The sequence below is a fragment of the Pelmatolapia mariae genome, linkage group LG8, assembly GCF_036321145.2.
Source record: "Pelmatolapia mariae isolate MD_Pm_ZW linkage group LG8, Pm_UMD_F_2, whole genome shotgun sequence".
In the NCBI taxonomy this organism is placed as follows: Eukaryota; Metazoa; Chordata; class Actinopteri; order Cichliformes; family Cichlidae; genus Pelmatolapia; species Pelmatolapia mariae.
This window is the reverse complement of record NC_086234.1, coordinates 11482659-11501769: the sequence shown is the minus strand read 5'-3', so window position 1 is coordinate 11501769 and position 19111 is coordinate 11482659. Positions and strand designations below refer to the sequence as shown.

The 19111-nt window shown below is 41.8% G+C and overlaps 1 protein-coding gene across 1 annotated transcript; it reads right to left on the bottom strand.

Moving 5' to 3' along the window:
- Window positions 1-4630: 4630 nt before the first annotated feature.
- Window positions 4631-18493, bottom strand: fam53b (family with sequence similarity 53 member B). Its single transcript, XM_063482846.1, has 5 exons — window positions 18313-18493; window positions 11507-11733; window positions 10768-10822; window positions 8577-9340; window positions 4631-5265 (listed from the first exon to the last, which is right to left on the bottom strand). Exons 2-5 carry the CDS (start codon window positions 11594-11596, stop codon window positions 4915-4917), a joined length of 1260 nt encoding a protein of 419 aa, XP_063338916.1. The 5' UTR covers window positions 11597-11733; window positions 18313-18493; the 3' UTR covers window positions 4631-4914.
- Window positions 18494-19111: the final 618 nt, after the last annotated feature.

The window sequence follows — 19111 nt, the reverse complement described above, 5'->3', positions numbered from 1 at the left end:
CCCAACAGTCTTCACAAGCAGCCTGTGAAGTGCTTCAGTTCAGACACTGAGCAGTCTGTACTCTGCTAATGTGGCTGCAGTCAGCACTGGCCCCTCCAGGGACATGACCCCTGCCTACTTGCAACTAAAGCATCAGCGGGGCTTTACCTCCCCAGACACAAAGCATGCCATAATTATGGTTGTATGTCAGCACAGTGTAAACTATTTTGGTATGCAAAATGTCTGAATGTTTACAGGTGACCTCAATTTTAGAAATGTGTGTCTGCTGGGGCTCTTTTCTGTGAAGGTGTCCATTAGTTTTTTTATGCCCACCTACAGTCACCGCCAGAAGCTTTTTTTGTGTGTGTGTGTGTGTGTGTGTGTGTGTGTGTGTGTGTGTGTGTGTGTGTGTGTGTGTGTGTGTGTGGTTATGTGTGGTCTGTTCCATTGCTTACAGACACAATATCTTAAAACTGGGAGTTGGGAGTGACCAGAATAGACAGGATCAGAAATATGAATATATAACAAGGACAGCACAGGGTGAGCAGTTTGGAGACAAAGTTAGAGAGGCAACCCTGAGAGTTTTAACACATGAAGAGAAAAGATGGTAGATATATTGGGCAAAGGATGCTAAATATGCAGCTTCCAGGCAAGAGGAGAAAAGGAAGACCGCAGAGAAGATTCATGGATGTAGTGACAGAGGACGTACAGAGGGTTGGTGTTGCAGAGGAGGATGCTAGGGGTACATGGAAGCAGAGCATCCATCAAGTGGACTCAAGGAGGAACTAAGATTTTGACTTTTTTTTATTTTAGAGATCAAGGTCACTCTAACCTTGCAAACACATTTTTCTATAACTCAAGAATCTCTACTAATTTATCTGGAATTTTACAGAAATTCCAAAAACCATAAAGTGATGACATTTTATATTCCAAAGGTCGTAACTCAATTTAATTGTTCTGTCTGTTACTAAGTGGCACTGTTACTAAGTGCCACTGTAGTGATTGTGTAGCTCTTAGATACATGATAACCATCCACATTGTAGAATTTGTATATAAAGCGACTATTATTGAATTTGTCTCATGTGAATACATGTTTAGCCATAAAAACTATTCTGCGTTCTGTTTTTCTTAGTGAACTAGGTATAGTTCAGAGCAAGTCCCCCCAAAGCTTTAGAAAGAAAGTATACCTCACGCCAAATTGAAATAACCTGTTGTATTCATAGACCCTTGGTGTGGATGGGGAACAAGTCTCATTAATAGGCAAAACAGGTAAAAACTACAACTTTACTGGTTGGTGAGGTGAGGACTCACATTTTAGACCCTGCAGTCGTCTTGTGAAGTGACACTGGACTGAACTCAGAAGGTATTGACCAAAAAATAAGAATTTATGACTTTTCTAATTCATACTTTGTGTAAGACCAGACGTCTGCTTTTAAGACACAACAGTGAATACAGTTTTTCCCAGAAGTACTTCAGAGTGAATCCTGCAAAGTGTAGTCAACATGACCAGTCAGTAAGTGGAGGTTTGAGCTGACATTTTGGTTTGAGTTTTCAAAATTAAGCTCCTTGCAATTTTACTTAAACACACACACACACACAAAAAAAAAAAAAAAAAAAAGCACTTGCTCAACTGGAAATGTTTTGTGGCTGGGTGGTACTGCTAAATTGCTTTTCACCTCTACCACATTTGAGCTGCCAAGCTGTGGTTGGCATCAAACCCGAGACTCCTGCCAATATTTCACATATGGTTTGACTTTTCCACCCGGAAAAATGGCATAAAAAAATTCTGTGAAGCACGCATCATATTTGAATATTAAATAAAATGATTTATTTATGTACATGTGGAGTGAAAACTGTCAGCGCAACCCTGTCATAATAGAGAAGCAAACGAATGTGGTGAAAAGTGTGGGATGTCTGTTGTCTTAAAGCTGAAGTATGCCGTATGAAGTGAAGTGTCATTAAGATTGTGCATAACCTCCAAAAGCACCTCCAAAGTGACCACCTTTCTCTTATCTGTGTATTGGTGGAGGTTTTTTTAGGCAAGTGTGATGCACAGCGCTGGCATGGTGCACCCCTCCTGCTGTATCTATCTTCTCGCTTCACTTCTGTCACTCTACTGATTAAAGGCCGGGGGCCCTGAGTGTGTTGGGCTGCTGCACGGCACGTTTAAAAAGGCTCGTGTTTACCCGTTTCCTTCTCAACTCAGTACATGAGAAACGTTAAGTGAGCTGTGTGTACCACTGGAGACTCTGAGCGTAAATATGGCCTCAAAGGTTTCTCGTGCAACAGCCACAATAAGTCAGCACTTTACAAGGCATTGCAGGCGACCCGCAGATATGCTTCGTTTGATATTTGAGCCTTGAGTATAGCATGTCAAGCCATCTTCAGATTACTCAGCTAGTCTTTAATGAGGTGACTTTCTTCCCTCAGTGGCACATCATTGCTTTCAAAGAATGACAAGCATCATTGCAAGTGTGAACAAACTTGCAGGAGGAGCGTGTGGCCGTCAGGGAGCAGTGAATAAAAAATTTAACGACAGCATAAATTTTTGTAGATTTGCACAGGCACCAGAGATGGGGAGGGGAAACAGACAAACGGAGCAGCAGCAGCCCTGACACATGGCCCATATTCACAGCCGCCTCCCACGTCACTGTGCTCCTCAGAGAAAAAGCCCCTTTTGTTTCCCAAAGCAGGGAGGGAGGAAGGTCTCTGGGGTGAACCGTTGCTCAGCTCCACTACTCCACCCGCCATCAAAGGAAAAGAGAGAGAAAGAAAAAGGGACCGGACTTCCCAACTCTGCCTGGCGTCCTCCATACTTAGTCCTCGCCTCAGCACACAAACACAGGCTCATCAGTAGTACCACTACTACGGTTGTGATTGTCTTTTCCTGCAACTTAATTGGGTCAGTCTGCATTGTTGCATTAAAGACGTCGCCAACAATGACCTTGCTGTCCTGTGCACTGCTGCTATTAATGAAAGAGCTCTTTCAGCTGCTTTACTTGACCAAAAGTAACATTGCTAGTGTGTAACACTTATAAGATAGCAAAGAATCCCTGCATTAAAATGTACTGTGCAACTTTCCTCTGCAAAATATCCTTAAAATCATCAAAAGTAGATCTAGTTATGCACAATTATACCCCACAATCATGTAATATTATTATGTATTTGATTGTATTACCTTTTTTATCTTAAAATATCAGATGTATTAATATAAAAGCATGTGCTAGTTTATGGAAAAAGTATTATATTTTCCTCAAATAAATAAAATCCAACATTCAAGTTAAGTTTAAGCATGAAAGTACTTTTATTCAGTGTATCTCGATGGCCTTCTACTGTGAAGATTTTAGTCTTTTTAAACTGATTTGTTCCAGCATTTGACTTAAGAGTTGTGTGATTTTGCCAATGAGAAACTGCACCTTTTTTAGGACAACTTGTATTTTAAGATTACGCTGTTTAAGTCCTGTGCATCACCTACACATGGTAGATTTTCACCAGCAAGGCATCGGTCAGTTTAGGCAGTTTGCACTAATTGCTCTCCTTGAGCAGTGCAGTGGTTAGTGGTTCATTGGCAGGCTGGGCCTTGTTGTGTATAGTTTGCATCTTCTCTCTACTCTGGATTCTTCCCACAGCTCAAAAACGTGAATATTAACTTGCCAATTCTAAATTATCTGCGAATGTTAATGTCAACATGAATGACTGCCTCTCTGTGTTAGCCCTGCAATAGACGGGCCACCTGTCCAGGGTGTAGCCCACCTCTTACACTACAACAGCTGGGTCAGACTCAAGCAACGCTGAATTGGATAAGTGGTTACGAGGCTGAATTTATGGCTCCCCCTCAGATGCCTCAGGATGTAAAAGTAGATCTCCGTGCACAAAATTTTTGGACACTTTGATGAAAACTGCTTGGATGTAGCTGCTGATCCAGCTTTAATCACCTTTGTTGACCGGCTGCACAAAAGTATAATCCCATTGATTTATTTATCTTTTTCCCCCCTCTGTCTGTTTAAATTTGCAGTCCATGGTGAAATAGCAGACGTGCAAGTGGCCAGAAAGGGATTTGGCAGTCACAGAATCCTTTAATTGCTCCAATGGTAAATAATTTAGCTGAGTTTAAAATCTGCTTTAAACATAGTCCAGAGATCCCATATGTTATGAGAAGAAGAAAAACACTTAAATAATGAAGTTAGAAATGACACCTTAAAAAGTGTGTTTATTCGTATAGAAATATGCTCATGTTTTACATAACTCTGTAGTTACAAATCGTAAAAAGAAAGAATATTAACGCTATTAGCATCACGTTTCTTCAAACATACAGGAGCAGAGATCCAGAGATAAGCCCGATGTTACTGTGTGAAATGTTAAGCTCTTCAGTATACTTTATAGATGGTGTGTGCGTGCAGCCTGTTGCTCAGTAAAAGTGAAAGGGGTTTTACTAACAGTAACTCATGAAGTAGTCTCCATTTTTCTCCATCATGTACCCACGTACTACTGAAGAACGTCAAAGGAAAAGACACTCTTCCTGGAGCAGAGAATTTTTACAAACCCGCTGTGAATTCTCTCCATATCTAGTACAATTAGGGTAATCAGGGTTACAGAGAAATGTTAAAGACCCCAGTCTGTGAGCCAACATTAATCATTTTTATATTTATCAGTTCTATTTTCACCCACATCCATCCTCCCTGACTTTCTTGTTCTCCTGAGACACGTTTAAGATACCACACAGTGGGGGAGTAGCTTCTGACTACACAAAGTCCACAAAAATAGGCGTTTAGCACACAAAGCTCCTGTTCAAAGCTCTCCACAAGGGAAAAAATAAAGACAAGTGCTAGAACGCTCATTGTATTAGCTTTCCACTTGCTTTTTCCTTAAGACTATCAGCGCTGTTTTTCTTTCAGTCCTCTAAATTAGCTTCCCCCAGGAGGAAGGCAGTCCCGCTCAGTTCCTCTCAATTTGTTCAATATCTAGCTCGCCTCCAAGCTGATCCTTCCTCATGCTACACAGACCCGCCCAGAAAGGCTCACTGTCTTTCCCATTGGTCGTTCCTGGTGTCATGTCGTCACAATCCGTGGAGTTCCAGTCTGCATCCTCTGTAGCGGTGTCTGACGACACGGTGCTGGTGATCTCGCCCTCTTTGGTCTGAGGCTGAATGTCCTTGAAGCTGTGCTCGTTTGAGTCGTCAGTATCGTGCTGAGTGGTGCTCCTGAGGGTGGGGGTAGCCTGGCTGGACTCGCGGCCGTCCTCGCCCATGAATCCCGGGCAGCTCAGACTGTGGAAATTCCGAAGTTTCTGTGGAGAGCCAGTGAATATTTTTTAGAGGCCTTGAATTCATGCTCTCAAGGAAGCAGACTTGCACTTAAACCACAAAACATTTCCCTTCCTGGAGTATGACCCATATCCTAAAGAGGACACAAACATGGCTAAAGGCACACAGACGTCTTATGAAAACAATCCCACTACTGTACTCAAACAGCATGTGGGTGACTGAGTGAGGTCAGTGCTGGACACTGGTCAAGAAACTCTATAATATAAAAATATAACAAGATTTGAAGGATACAAATTTAGCTTCCATTACAGACAGCATGTGAGACTGTTAACTGTGATCTGAAGGCCGATGGGAGAGATTGGAAAACAGCAAGTAGCCAGATACCCAGGAGGCAGACATCATTCATGTTGGCCTTTTGACTCTGCACAATGCCCACATACATCTGGGAAACCCAGAACCTTTTGTAGGCAAATGCATGTGTGCCAGCACTGCTGTGGGCAAGTCCTATGACAGCTGTGCACGCTGGAATGAGAAGCTTTACAACTGAGGCTTTTCCAATCTGTACAGCTAATGTGTAGAAGGCAGGACAGCTGCCTCATGCCTGACTGTTACGGTGTTAGGGGAGAGGGACACGGGAGAATAGGAGCTCTGTGAAACCTCCTGTCACTTGTGTGCTTATATAACATGAAACAAGCATGGGACTGTTAGACATGCAGATCACAGCCAAGTGAGTTGCGATTAATAAATAGATAAGAGATAAATCAACTGTAAGTTTTAAGACCACAAAGGAAAGGACAGTTTATAGTAACACGAGATACATAAAAGCTTTAGAGGGAAATATTTGTAGGTTTTAACTCATAACAATTTGTAATGATAGTTCCCTAATTATGACTCGACAAATCACACCTCTTTACTCTCAGCATAGATAAACATGTGTGATTTCATTTTGTCATTTACTTCAAATCTAGCTGATTCAATGTCAGTTCACAAATAACCTCACTTTTTCAGGATTTATCACCCACTAAGAGTTGCAAACATAGAGAGCATCGTGGTCAGATCTATGCATGAGTGAGTAAGGTCTCTACTACATCAAAAGGGGCGCTGCTGTTTTTCTTGGCTCTAGTCAAGCGGGTGCATTTGTCAGCAGCAGGCCAGTGTCACATTGCTGCCTTCAGCATTAGGTCTCTCAGACTTCTCGCCTGAGAGACCATGAGACTAAACTGATAAGGTCACAATTAGTCTGGGATATGGAAAAAAGACAGTGGCACGGATGTTAACTTAACCAAATACAGTTCTAATTTAGAGCAGCAGACTTGTTCTGCACACAAAATCTTCTTTGACAGCGTATCCTCACATAACTTATTGCACCAATAAAAATCAGGCTAATGAGTAAGTACTGCCTGCGTTGTCTGTTACTGTCACGCTCCCTCGTTCCCACCCACCCACTGAATGAAACGAAGAGGAGAGCAGAAAGTCTCCTCATCCATACTGACCTTGACTCTCCGTCAATAAAAGCTGATCAATAGCTCATGAGGCCTGGTAGTGGGAGCGATCTACGCACTGAGCTGAATTTACAGAAATCAATATCTCTTTACCCGACACATATACCCCCCTGTGAGACGATCTATAACCTCTGCCACAGCTGCTCCACTTGCAGTCACAGTGAACCACGCAGAGAGTAAATCACACCAGTGAGGTGTGTGGATGAGAGGACACTTTAGAGACGCACTCAGCACTGAGACCGATCTTTGAATAGTAAGGTGACTTTGAATGCGGATAGGGCGACGAGTGTGAAGCGATATAAGCCCTTGAGCTGAGTGCCACACAGACTTACTCTATCATCAAACGTGAACGTCATTTCTGTTGAATCCAAGGCAACTACACACTTCATACTTTAAATATAACATATTTAGACCTTTTTTCAATGAAATCACTTAACCTATAAAATGTAAATAGGTTTAAGTGAAAGCTTGTTCCTCAGAACCAATTAGAGCAATAACGACAATTAAGGGTTTATGAATAATGGGATTGTTGGAGTTACTTCAGGCTGGAAACTTGAAAATTTCCCATTTTTCCCTCTGAAATTCCAGTTGCAGTTCCTTGTGTCGATGCCTGCTGTTTCAACCCGTCCACCACCTCAACATCCACCTGTAAGCAGCTTGAGTGATAAACCTACGTGCCAAACTGTATATTCTACTGCTGTAATTAATCATTTAGAAAAGACTGAAGAAAGTTCATCTGCGTAACTAGGCTAAAAGTCAAATGATATTTCATCCCTCTCATGCTAGTCTTTTGGAAGTCATTTCCTCCAGGGTTTGCCTTACGCCAGTCACTTCATTTCAAAAGAAAGTGAAGCAACAAAATTTACTGATCATTGCTGGAAGCTTTTTTTTGTCAGAGTTGTGCCTTTTTAACAGAGACAAAGAGCAGCAGGGAAGATCCAAATCTAAGCAATCCTCTCAGCACCCTGAAATTTCTCTGCCTCGTCTAAGGTTGTTTTCGCCACGCTGACCTCGTTCCTGCTTGGAACGCGTGCGGCGTCTGTTTGTCGTGTCACAGCAGCGTTGTTGTTAAGACACTGCTGAACTCTGGGTGACTTACTCACAGGGGCCAAGTCCAGCTCCAAGTTTATGATCCAGCCAGTGAACGTGTGAAACTTCACTGTGTGTGTGTGTGTGTATGTGTGTGTGTGTGTATGAGCTCGAGGGGCAAACAGACAAACGCCTGCCAGGATGTCCAGATGAATCCAAATTTCAGACGTGACCAACTAAAACTAATCATTCCTCTAGTAATTCCTGCTTTGATCAAATTATCTTTATTCAGTTGCACATTTAACGGGGCTACTTTTCTTCAAACTCTGTGAGTACAAGTACAAGCTCAGATAATCGAATGTGACCCTGAATAGGCTTGCATGAATTAACAATCGCCTTTAATGACAACGCCTGAGGGAAACAATGGAGTGACCTTAACCATAAGTGTTTTGTTTATCCGACACATAAGGAGAAAAATGCTTGTGATACTGACACTGATTGACCTCGCAAAGCTTCCAGCTGATATGACCATTTCCTGTAATCCTCCTCCTTGAAGTGATGGGGTTGTGGCGAGTTTAACCGATAAATAAATGCCACATAAAAACGCCAATGGAAAAAGCTCCTAATAAATTATGACTGGCTCAGTTTCAAAGTTAATACAGTGTATTAACAGACAGCATCTTGAGTGCAACGTGTTGTTAAATGGAAGACGTAAACTGGCAGGTTTTCAGTATTTAATGTTTCTTCTGTCTAAATAAAGAAAAATATTATATTATCATCTGATCTATATGTTAAATACCAACCTGTGTCATTTTTGCCAGATCCAGTGAAGGCCTCTGTTTGTGTGTGTCATCTGGTCTCCTGCGCTTCACACCAGTCTTCTTCTCATTGAGGACGCATGGCTGTGAGCGACTACGGGGAAGACCCCCCTGTCCTCCACGGCGTTCCAGTTCTGGAGTGGAGTCGGGGGAGCTGGGAGGTGACGGTCCACGAGGCTCAGGGAGGCAAATTTGTTCATGAGAGAGGTAGAGGGGCTGCGATGAAGGGTCGGAGGACAGGGGCACTGAGGAAGAGGAGGAGGGAGTCAGGCTGGTGAACGCAGAAGACCATGGAGGGCGCTGGGTGAAAGACGGCAGCTCAAGGGTGTTGGATCGGGCAGGCAGGCTGAAACTGGAGCTGCGCTGCATGCCCGCGAAGCCACTCTGCATGTTTCCAATACTGCTGCGTTGGACGCTTCCTCCACTGTGGCACCTCCGCTTTTCCACAGCTGTCCACACGCGAGAGCCCTGAGGACGCCAGGAAGAGCGACAACCACTGAGCTCGTCTGAGCAAGACAGGGACCGGCACTGTCGTTTGCTGGGGGGAGCGGTGGAGTGCGAGGCCTCAGTTAGGCTTAGGTCCTGCAACAAGTTAGTGATTGTGCTCGAAGTGGAGCCAACATCCCAGTCCCAGTGGGCAGAACTTGTGTGCACTTCTGGCAGAACATCCCACAGGCTCTCCAGGCTGGTTCCAACTGGCCTCCGCTGTATGGCACACCTGTGACCCATGTCCCTCCACCGGCTTGTGTCTGCAACAAACAGACCACATTTATATGAATGAAACTGCATTTAACAAAAAAAAAGATACCCAATCACAACCCCACCCAAAATATGGAAAACTATGTATGGGCTAAACTTGAACTGAAAGTGTGTTGATCAATCTACAGCTGCCCACAGATCTTAATGCAATGTTCAAACTCCAGTGCTAATCTGTTAGTTTCCCTCTTTTTTCACTTAAGTCTCTTCACCAGTTTTCAACAACAGCGCCATACTCATGTAGGACTGCATTTTACTCCCTAGTGTCAAATCTACACAAAGATTTTCAAAATATAATGAGATACAATAAAAAAATGCACTATTATACACCACTGCAGCACTGTGCAAAGTCCTTTAGGAGATGAATCTCAAACAAAGAAAACAGCTTTTAGTCCTAGGTACTACAATTGTTTAGTACCCGCAACTTGGGCAGCGTCAATGCAATGCATAAGCATGGGTGTCACTATGTGTACTTTGTGTTGACACTAAACACTGCTTTGTTTAATTGGCACTAAAAATAAATACTGCCCTGCATCCACTGCTTTAGCGTCACAGTCTGTAAGTACAGCTGATTGGAAAAGGGAATGGAGCTCAATGTCCAACTGACTCAACATGCCTGAGCAAATGTCAATAAGCTTCTAACTACAGCTTTTCATCTCTTCGTTGAGATTTACAAGAGCGATGCATCAGACCAGCTCGGTATCTGCCGTCAATGATCGGATATTCTCCAAGACCAAAGCTACCATGCCAACACCTGTTATCGTCATAGAAACGACACTCTTAAACCACAGAACAGATTGGCCAAATGAACTGGTCGGTCAACTCTGAGTCAGATACTAAACATCGAGGCCACTGCCCACTTCTGGTATGCAAAAGGTCTATTCTTCTTCACTGGAGATAAAAATCCCCAAAATGCCATCCACAATACACGGGTAGGACAAAGAACAAAAGGCCTTCTGGTACAGCTCTGTTCTATGCCAGGACATTTTCAATTCTTACACACTCAATGCCAAGTAACTGCAAGGACATAATACATCCAATTATACAAAACAGAGACTGTAAAGTTTGTCCTACTGCTAGAAGAAAACTAAAGATATGACTCTTTTGCAGCATGTCTGGAGTATTGAAGCATCAAGGAGTGCCACGAAATTTAAATTAATGCTAAACCACCAACACAAAGTCGTTACTGTATTATTTTTGTTGGCAAAAACACCTGCCAGACATGTTTCACCAAACGCAAAGTTACAGTGAACAAAATGCACTAGAGACTTGCTTTAATCATCCATCTAGACCATCTAGTACATAACTACTTTATAACAACACTTCCTGTCCTGTTTGTTATTGTAACCAATGTGCAACATGTAAATAAGTTAAAGAGGGATCTAAGATTTTATCCATGTCACATAATGCAAACCTTTACCCATGAGTCCGCAAGAGAAAAGTGCTGTCCCCTGGCTCATGGTCTGTGCCTGGAACTGTAGAAAAAAAAAGAAAGAAGAAACTTTCAGCTTAAAGGAAAGCCACAAAAATAAAATGTAGAACAGGCTTTAATAATTACAAGTCAGTAAACCAACAAATAAAAAGAAGGAAAAACAACAACTACTGGAAAGACAGATTCTGTGTATGTGTTACTGGTCCTACGTGCAACTCAGCAACGCAGAGAAAGAGAGAGAGCATTCCACCATAAATTCCTCTGATGGATGCTCAGCCCGTGAACATGATGACTTCATTTCATGGGACTAAGAGGGCAAAGTCAGTCCATATTAGTGGGGGAATTTTTACTCTGTGCTGAGTCAGAGCTGCTTATCCTAGTAGATAGAGCACTATAATACTCGTTTCTAGTGAATCTGTGAATATCATTTTGGTAACAAAATGGGGGGTGGGGGGGTTCAACAGAGTGGATTATTAGTGACTAAGATTTTGTAGCTCTGGTTAATGTTGGCAAATTAGAAAAATAAAATGCAGAATCATAAAAGTGCTATGGAGTAATGAGTGGCCAGCAATAACTTCCTAAACCTGAGCAGAACATTGTCCTCTTCCTCATTGGTTGAAGTCTCGTGGTTAGGTTGTGTCATTTTATGTAAACGTGTGAAATGACACACAGAGACACACACTCACAAAAAATCTGCTCACAGAAATAAAAAAAAATAACCTCTTACCGGGACAAAATTTGTGCGTTTGGTTGTTACATCATCGGCACCCTTCTTTTCCAGCGTTTTGGGGTAAATGATCACCATGGCAACGCACATGCTTGTCCCACGTCGTTACGGTAATGCCAAGTTAAGCTGGAGGACATCTCGATGAGCACGGCGTTAGCAGACTGATTTCTCATAAATTAAAGACGCCTCGGCTCCTCCCAGAATGTGCTTCACTCCTCGGTCCAATCCTGAGCAGACACACAAAGATGAGCCCAGGATTATAATTCAGTACATTTCTGACATTCTGTCGACCATATAAGCAGAGAACCATCAAGCAGGAGGAGAAGAAAAACTCCTTTTTATGGAGGGACACTATCATCATTTCAGCTTCAACTACTAAACTCCTAATGATGTCAAAAGTTATTCTAAAAAGTCTTAAAGGAAGTCTCTCTCCTTGAGAATAGCAGCTGATCAGAGAAGTTAGAGCTACAGTCACATTAGCAGCTGTCAGGCTGTATGCTTTGAGCTATATGCTAATGTGGCATGCAATGAAAATAATAACATGCTTATGCTATGTACCCATTACCCACTGGTCACGTTCCAGTTGTAGCTTTCCAACAATTTTACAAAAATTTGCATGATGTATTCAGCTAAGTAATCAAACTATAACACAAGTAAATGGCCTCGTGTCAGATTCAAACCCAAACCTCTGCATTAGTCTTACAGCACATAGGTCTCCTGCTCTACCCAGTGATCTAAACCAATCCCATAACATTTTGTAAAAACCCAATAATTCTAATTCTACCACACCTAGAAGCAAAACTTAAAAAGTGGGTCAGGGCTTTCCCCACCTGACCACCAGCACATTTGCTCTTCAAATCATCAGGAGACACTTCAACTGTTGCATACATCTATTTAAAAAAAAAGAAGAAGAAGCTCATTTTGGCTGCTGCCTTGTTACAAGGAGTCACCACAGCAGTTAGCTCCACGTTTGATTTGGCAGAGTTTTGCACCGGATGCCCTTTCTCATCCATCCCCAAAGGGGGATTTGTGTCACTGCTTAAACACTGAAATACATTCTTACTCTTACTGTAGCTGTATAAAATGGGAAAATGTGCAAATGCTACATTCTTTATAAGGTTTCATCTTGTTACTATAAAAGCCAACTTGTAAGTCAACCCCTTCTTTGGTCAATTGGATGCCACAAAAGGCATGCATCAAGGGAGGGAGAGAATTAGGTTAAAAAAATTGTTTCACAGCTAAATCTAAACACGTTTGATACTCTACTTCAATTAATACTTACTAATACTTATATTTATTTATTTATTTTAACAATGCTTATTAGCAAGTGTTGTAATAAGGACTACATGGGGTAACCTGTCACCATTAGGTCAAACTAAACAGTACAAAGCTAGTTAGGATGGTTTGATCAGATTAAATTATACCCTGGGTAGATATTGCATGCTTAGTTTAAGTCTATCAAATGATTTCAATCATTGGCCTGCTAACGTTGCACAGGCACGCACACTTATGACAACCATGAAACCACAGACAACCCATTCTTTCGCGAATGAGCGAGCTTTTAACTTTTTAGATCTAACTTGCATGTGCAGAGATGAGCATTTAATACTGATAAATTCTCCAACTCGCCCGTCACTCTACACAGGAGCATCCTGTTCAACATCTGGAAGATAGATAGTGGAAATTTCAAGGAGGTCAATGGCTCGACAAGCTCTGTTTATTATTCTCAATGGAGTAAACATTCCCAGCAAACACTCGCTTTGATTGACAAGGCGTCACCTATTTCGTCACGCTGCCATCGATAGATTAATATTACAAGGTGTTTCACTTCCATGCTCTCTCCAACCTAACAACAAAAGTGGAACTCTATACCTTGTTTTATTTTCGCCTGTTTTTAAAGTACAGAGAGCAAGTTTCCTCAAAAGTGTTCCATGAAGCACACAGCAAGGAATAGAGCAAAGTCAAAGTTGTGTAATTGAATCCTCAGGGGCTGGCTGGGAATAGCTGACCTTGCGGTTATCAAAACAACCTTCTTCGTATTAATGCTGCGCCATGATTACAGTAAAACTGCTGATTAGTCACAGATATAAATCTATATAATCATCATGAAGAATTTTACAACCACTAGATCAGTACCACACGAAGCCAAGTAAGATAGGCGACTGAAATAAAGTGAAGTGGACACAAGATTTTCGTATGTTGCATGCAAGGTCAGAGGGTGTGCACTTAAATGACAGAACAACTGCAAGTGGAGAAAAAAAAAGGGGGGGGAGATGGTGCATGCAAAACAAAAGAGTGCTTTGTGCAGAAGATGAGACACCGTGGGAAACAATAAAGGCGACATCTGAGGTTGCCGGTGGTGGGGTAAAGTGTGTGTGTGCGTGAGGGATGTTGGGGGAAGAGCATCACAAGACCCTGCAGGAGCTGACAGGCTGAAGGTGGCATTTGCATTCGGCATATGATTTCCATTACAAGCACTTACCACATGAAGAAAACAACTTAACTAGAAGGACGTTTTTAGCAGAGTTATATAAAATAAGATCAACACCACTCAAGGATGTCTGGCAGTTTTAACTTGTGGCCTGTGTGTTGAGAAAAGGACACATAAAAGCCTGAAGCTGGAGTGGGTCAGGCCGATTACGCTGTGCATGAGTATTAACCTCAGAGATCTGTTTCACTGCAGAGATAGCTATGGGTGTGCTTGGACAGAGGAAACAGTTGTTTATATATTACACTGAATGACTTGGTGACATACACAAGCGACATTAACAAAGAGAAAAGAAAGTTTGCCCAAACATGAGAAAAGTTCTGACATTTATTTGAACAAAGAGGTAATTAAATTACGTCTCCCTTCCCTAGAAGGATGGAAAAAGACAAAATCGAGTCCTACATTCTTGATTCTAAAATTGTAAACAACCACCGCTGTAGCAGCGGCTTAATCATCTTTCTCATGCTTGGGCATTTCATTTTTATCCCACAAATCCCATCTCCCATAAATCTGAACTGAGTGCTTTAAATGGGTGAGGTTTATGACATAATTATAAACATTCCTCGGTTCCATGACATGAGTTGAATACACAATTATAAAAGCCTAACCCTGCAGCCTTTAAAAGCCATTCAAACTTGTGTCAGTGTGTGAATAAGTTCTGGCAAAGGGTAGCCTGGTCTGCCTTTTCTTGTACAGACAAACCTGTAAAACAAATGTGGAAGCCATACCATAGCATGACTAGTGCTTAATGGTTACACCCAACCCACTCACCTAATACTGCATGCACAGCTGTGCTCATAGACGGTGTAATCTGCCAAATGAGGTATCTAGAATTTCTGCCCAAGGGGTGCCACTCCCCTTCTGATGTCAGAACTCGAATCACCTCCATTAACGATGCTGGCATTATCGGGAATCAGTGGGAGTCTCTATGGTTCTGCAGCGCGATAACGCTTTATCTGAGCCGGGGCAGCTGACACTATGACAACTGAGAAGTCTAATCTCTATAAAAGGGGAACAACGTTGCAGGACGTGCTCCTCAGACGTGGCCTTCCATCACATGCAAACAGGCTGCTGACTGACTGCAGCAAAGACTGCAGTGACAGCAGCCAAGTCTGCAGTGACAGCAGCCCTTCTGAAACACAACAATAAGCCGCCTTGGGCAAGCTGATGGGACTCCACACTTCCTTTGTGGTCACTAGAAGGCTTTCAACCATCGCAGCTTTAGGTTGTCAGAAACAGAAAGCTATGGCACAGTGTAAATGAGATAGGACAAGACAGGAAACCACAGAATTGATTGGGTCAAGTTAAAGCAATTGTCTGCTTTAAAGTCAGCCAAGGTCTCAAAACCTCCAGATACCCTACTGTTTTTTCTATGAAAAAAGAAAAGAAATGACACTTTTTTTTAAACTTAAACTGGCTTTGCACATCTAAAATAAGTGCACCCCTGTTTCCTCAATTTGAACAGCTTTGCCATACATGACTTACGGTGTAATCCCATGGGTTGGGCCACCATTATATAAGGATTTAGCAGCTTTGTGTCTGATGGGCAATCAGAGCTAATACTAATCCATCTATATAGCACTTGGACAGCTGGTGGAAAACAACACAGATATGATTGTTTTAGCCCCAAATCAAGTGTATAATACACTTCTAAACTACTTATAAGATTATTATGTACCCATTTGAAAGATATCGCAGTGCTTAAATTTAAAGCTCTCGTCTGGGTACACTGATACACAAAACATCTTGTGATGGTGAGGATGTCAAGCTAAATTTCCACGCATCCTCTTTTGATGTGCATAAAAGAATGGCAGCTGGAGCTGTGTCCTGCCCTCAACAATCCCAGGATTTTGGCCATCTCAATAATCTGAGCATCTGCTGAGCACCTGAGATGGCCGGACTTAAAAACGAACTGAGGGATTTATGCTGCTCTTCATGACTGCACCACTTGTGAAAGGAATGCTGGGTAAATGCCCGGCTGTGGCTCTCTCCCTTGGAAAGAATATGCATGTTCCTAAAAAGCTTGTTTCCCCAAGCTGTTGGCACTGATGTTGTTCATCTTTGAGCTGCATGCAGGCCCCATATTTGGACTCGCATTTGAACAGTCTCTAATGACATGGTGGTGTTTGAATTAATATAGCTAGTGATACTACGTCATAGACCAGATATGTGAATGACAAAAGTGGCAAACTAGTGTTGCTTTTTTGTATCTGTGGATGTGCTGGAACATACACCCAAATTTCCAACAATATCAACATGCTGAATTCTCACTATGAAATTCAAGATTTTGAAACCTGAAACTTTCTTTGTTGGTACTCTCATAAGCTGGTCTCACAAAAGGCAGGTGCTACTAAGTACTGTCACGGCTGACTGACTGAAAAGAAATTTATGAAACTCATTGTAGGAGGCAGGCTAGCTCACAGCTGTCTGCGTGTTCACAGAAATTAGGCTATGTCAAACAGGAGGTGCACTACATTTAAAGCAGTGAGTGAATAGTCAGAAATGAGCATGGCTGGGAGGCTTCAATAGCAGTTATCAGACTCAGTTGAGGGCCTGGGGTACAGCCAAGGTCTCACAAGCATGCAGCTGCCCACTTACCATAAACACAAAGGCTCAGCATGGCTATGCATGGCAGCCAAGGAGGCCTACGTTTTAAAGCAGGCCTGCTGTTTAATTTTCTCATACATAATCACTTGCACTGTATACATTTGTCCAGAACAACGGCTTTGTGGATCTCTGTAATCAAGGCTTTCAACAAACTTGTCCAAGTTGGAGAGAAATGCTGTCCACTTGAATTCTAAATCTAGCCAAGTCTCTTAATCACAGAGGCTTGAAGACACAACAACGACAGTGGAATAGCATTGCATGTTAATGGACCAAAATAAGAATAAGGCACATTGAGTGGACATTATAATGCAGGGGAGAGACTACTCCTGGGGTTTACATGCAGGAATTTATCCAACCTAAACACTGCCTTCCCTCTGACTACATACCATGTAGTCCCAACATTGTCTCATGGAAGTGAACAATGCAGCAAGAATGGCGTTACAGTACACAGGATATTTACATATTGTTTAAGGCAAGTTCTGATAGGCAGTCACTCGTGTCCTTGAGCTAAAACTGTTTAACAGTTTTTCAGAGGAGCTTGCCAACCCTCCAGGTGGATGCCTCTTAATTTTAGAGGAAAATGCCCTGAAAACTGAGCTAGTCCAAGTTACCAACACAAACACTCCCTTAAACCCCTTTTCTAAAATCCTTTATGAAAGGGAAATGAGTCTGGCAAAGAAATTACTGTGATGGGAGCTCACAGAAGCAAACAAGATTATGACAGAAAGGCCACAAGCTGCTAATTGTGAAAAAAAAAAATTACACATGCATGTACAGAAAGTAAAAAATAAATACATCTGTATTTCAAGGACAAGTCACCTAATGTAACCTAATAAATAATACAAGCCACCTACAAATTTTATCAGACCCAATTATAGCTACGGGACACAACCAGGAGTTCAGGTTTAACAAGTTAACAAGTTCTTGTGTTTATGATCCCAACATCCACTTAAATTGTAGAATCTGTTGGACTGTGTATCAGCCAGTCCTGACTTCATACCCGAGGGTAAGGTTGGTAAGATAAAGATAAGAAAAACAGCATAGAGTGTAACTACACACGGATCTGAGAAATAGATGGGCCACCAATGTCCCACCAGCAAATAAATACCTGTAAAATGTATTTTAAAAGTCTTATACATTTGTCACTAACTAACCAACACTGACTTCTTTTGCAATGCATGAGGGAAAATAAAGTATGAGATCAGAATGTCTGGACTTCAAAGTTTCACACACGGTCACTTTACAAATGTATGTGGATGAATTTATACTTACTGTCAAAAATGCTGATGCTGGATGAATGGACAAACTTACTGTTATATCTTTTTTTATAATTATTATAAGTCCCTACAACATTTAATCACAAATTATAGTGACAAAACATAAATATAATAAGCGGCAGAAGACAAAATCATTTACAGTAGAATTTATGCAAGTAATAACCTGGCAAAACACAAAAAGGGCATGGCTAAGGCAGTACACAAGAGGAAAAGTTGCTAAGCTAACTAACTACTACTTTTAGCTATGTTTTGTTTTCACCGACAACACTTTGCTGGGAGTTACTTCTAATGTGTCACCATAAATATTACATTAACAGAAACCACGCACTTTCAAAACACAGAGGAACATCGCACCTCACTCTTTATGACATAGTAGTAACAGATTCAAAGTTAGCTAAGCCAGAAAGTTTTTTAGACTAAAAACTGCCACTCACAATCATCACGGTGAGCGTCTCGTATCTTCAACAACCACCGGGCAACTGGTTAGTTTCGGTTGACCGTGTTGAGTTTTGTTTTACTAAAGAAAAAAAAGAACAGGAAGCTAAGCGAGAAGCTTACTTCAGCTCAAGGCAGCTCCTGCAGACTACAACATTAACCCAGTGCTCTACTGTCCAACAAGACTGCACGCTAATGAGCCTGTGACAACATACGCGAGCCGTACCACTTTGGGTACGGGGGAGGGGTGTCCCTCGAGTCATTTATGCTACAATTTTTTTTAGTTTACTCATATTCTTTGCGTTTCTTTAGTTTATTTATACCTCATACACAATTCAGTCGAAGCTTGTTATGGTAGAAATGAAAATATTATCCTCTGATGTTTTTTGTAAAAGAGACCACCCCGCGCCTACAACTAATGGTCTGAGCAACCCTGTTGTAATGAAAAGTAATCACAGTTTTGAGCTGAGCATATAGACAGGGTACTTTCACAATACACAGCAGTGTAACATGATAACCTACCGAGTGTGTGTGACTTACAGACAGGGTGAGGGAGTAAAATGCATGTTCTATATACATAGCTTGTTCCGCCTTACATTATCAGTTCCAGTACAGCACAGGCCAATCCTGAATAAATAGATTTATTGCAAGCAGATGTTCTTCCAGGAACTAAATTCAGTCTTTATCATGACCTACAGCAGCAAAGCCATACAAGTTTAGCTTTTCATACATGCACACACAAACGCTGTGCAGCTGGTGTATATGTGGTAACCTGCACACAATATTTGCTTGCCTTCT

Excerpts from the sequence above, each read along its gene's own strand:
- fam53b (XM_063482846.1), bottom strand. The coding sequence starts at position 11,596 with ATGTGCGTTGCCATGGTGATCATTTACCCCAAAACGCTGGAAAAGAAG. Across the intron at positions 10,823-11,506 it reads AACGCACAAATTTTGTCCCG|TTCCAGGCACAGACCATGAG; the intron begins GTAAGAGGTTAT and ends TTTTTTCTACAG. Across the intron at positions 9,341-10,767 it reads TTTCTCTTGCGGACTCATGG|ACACAAGCCGGTGGAGGGAC; the intron begins GTAAAGGTTTGC and ends TGTTTGTTGCAG.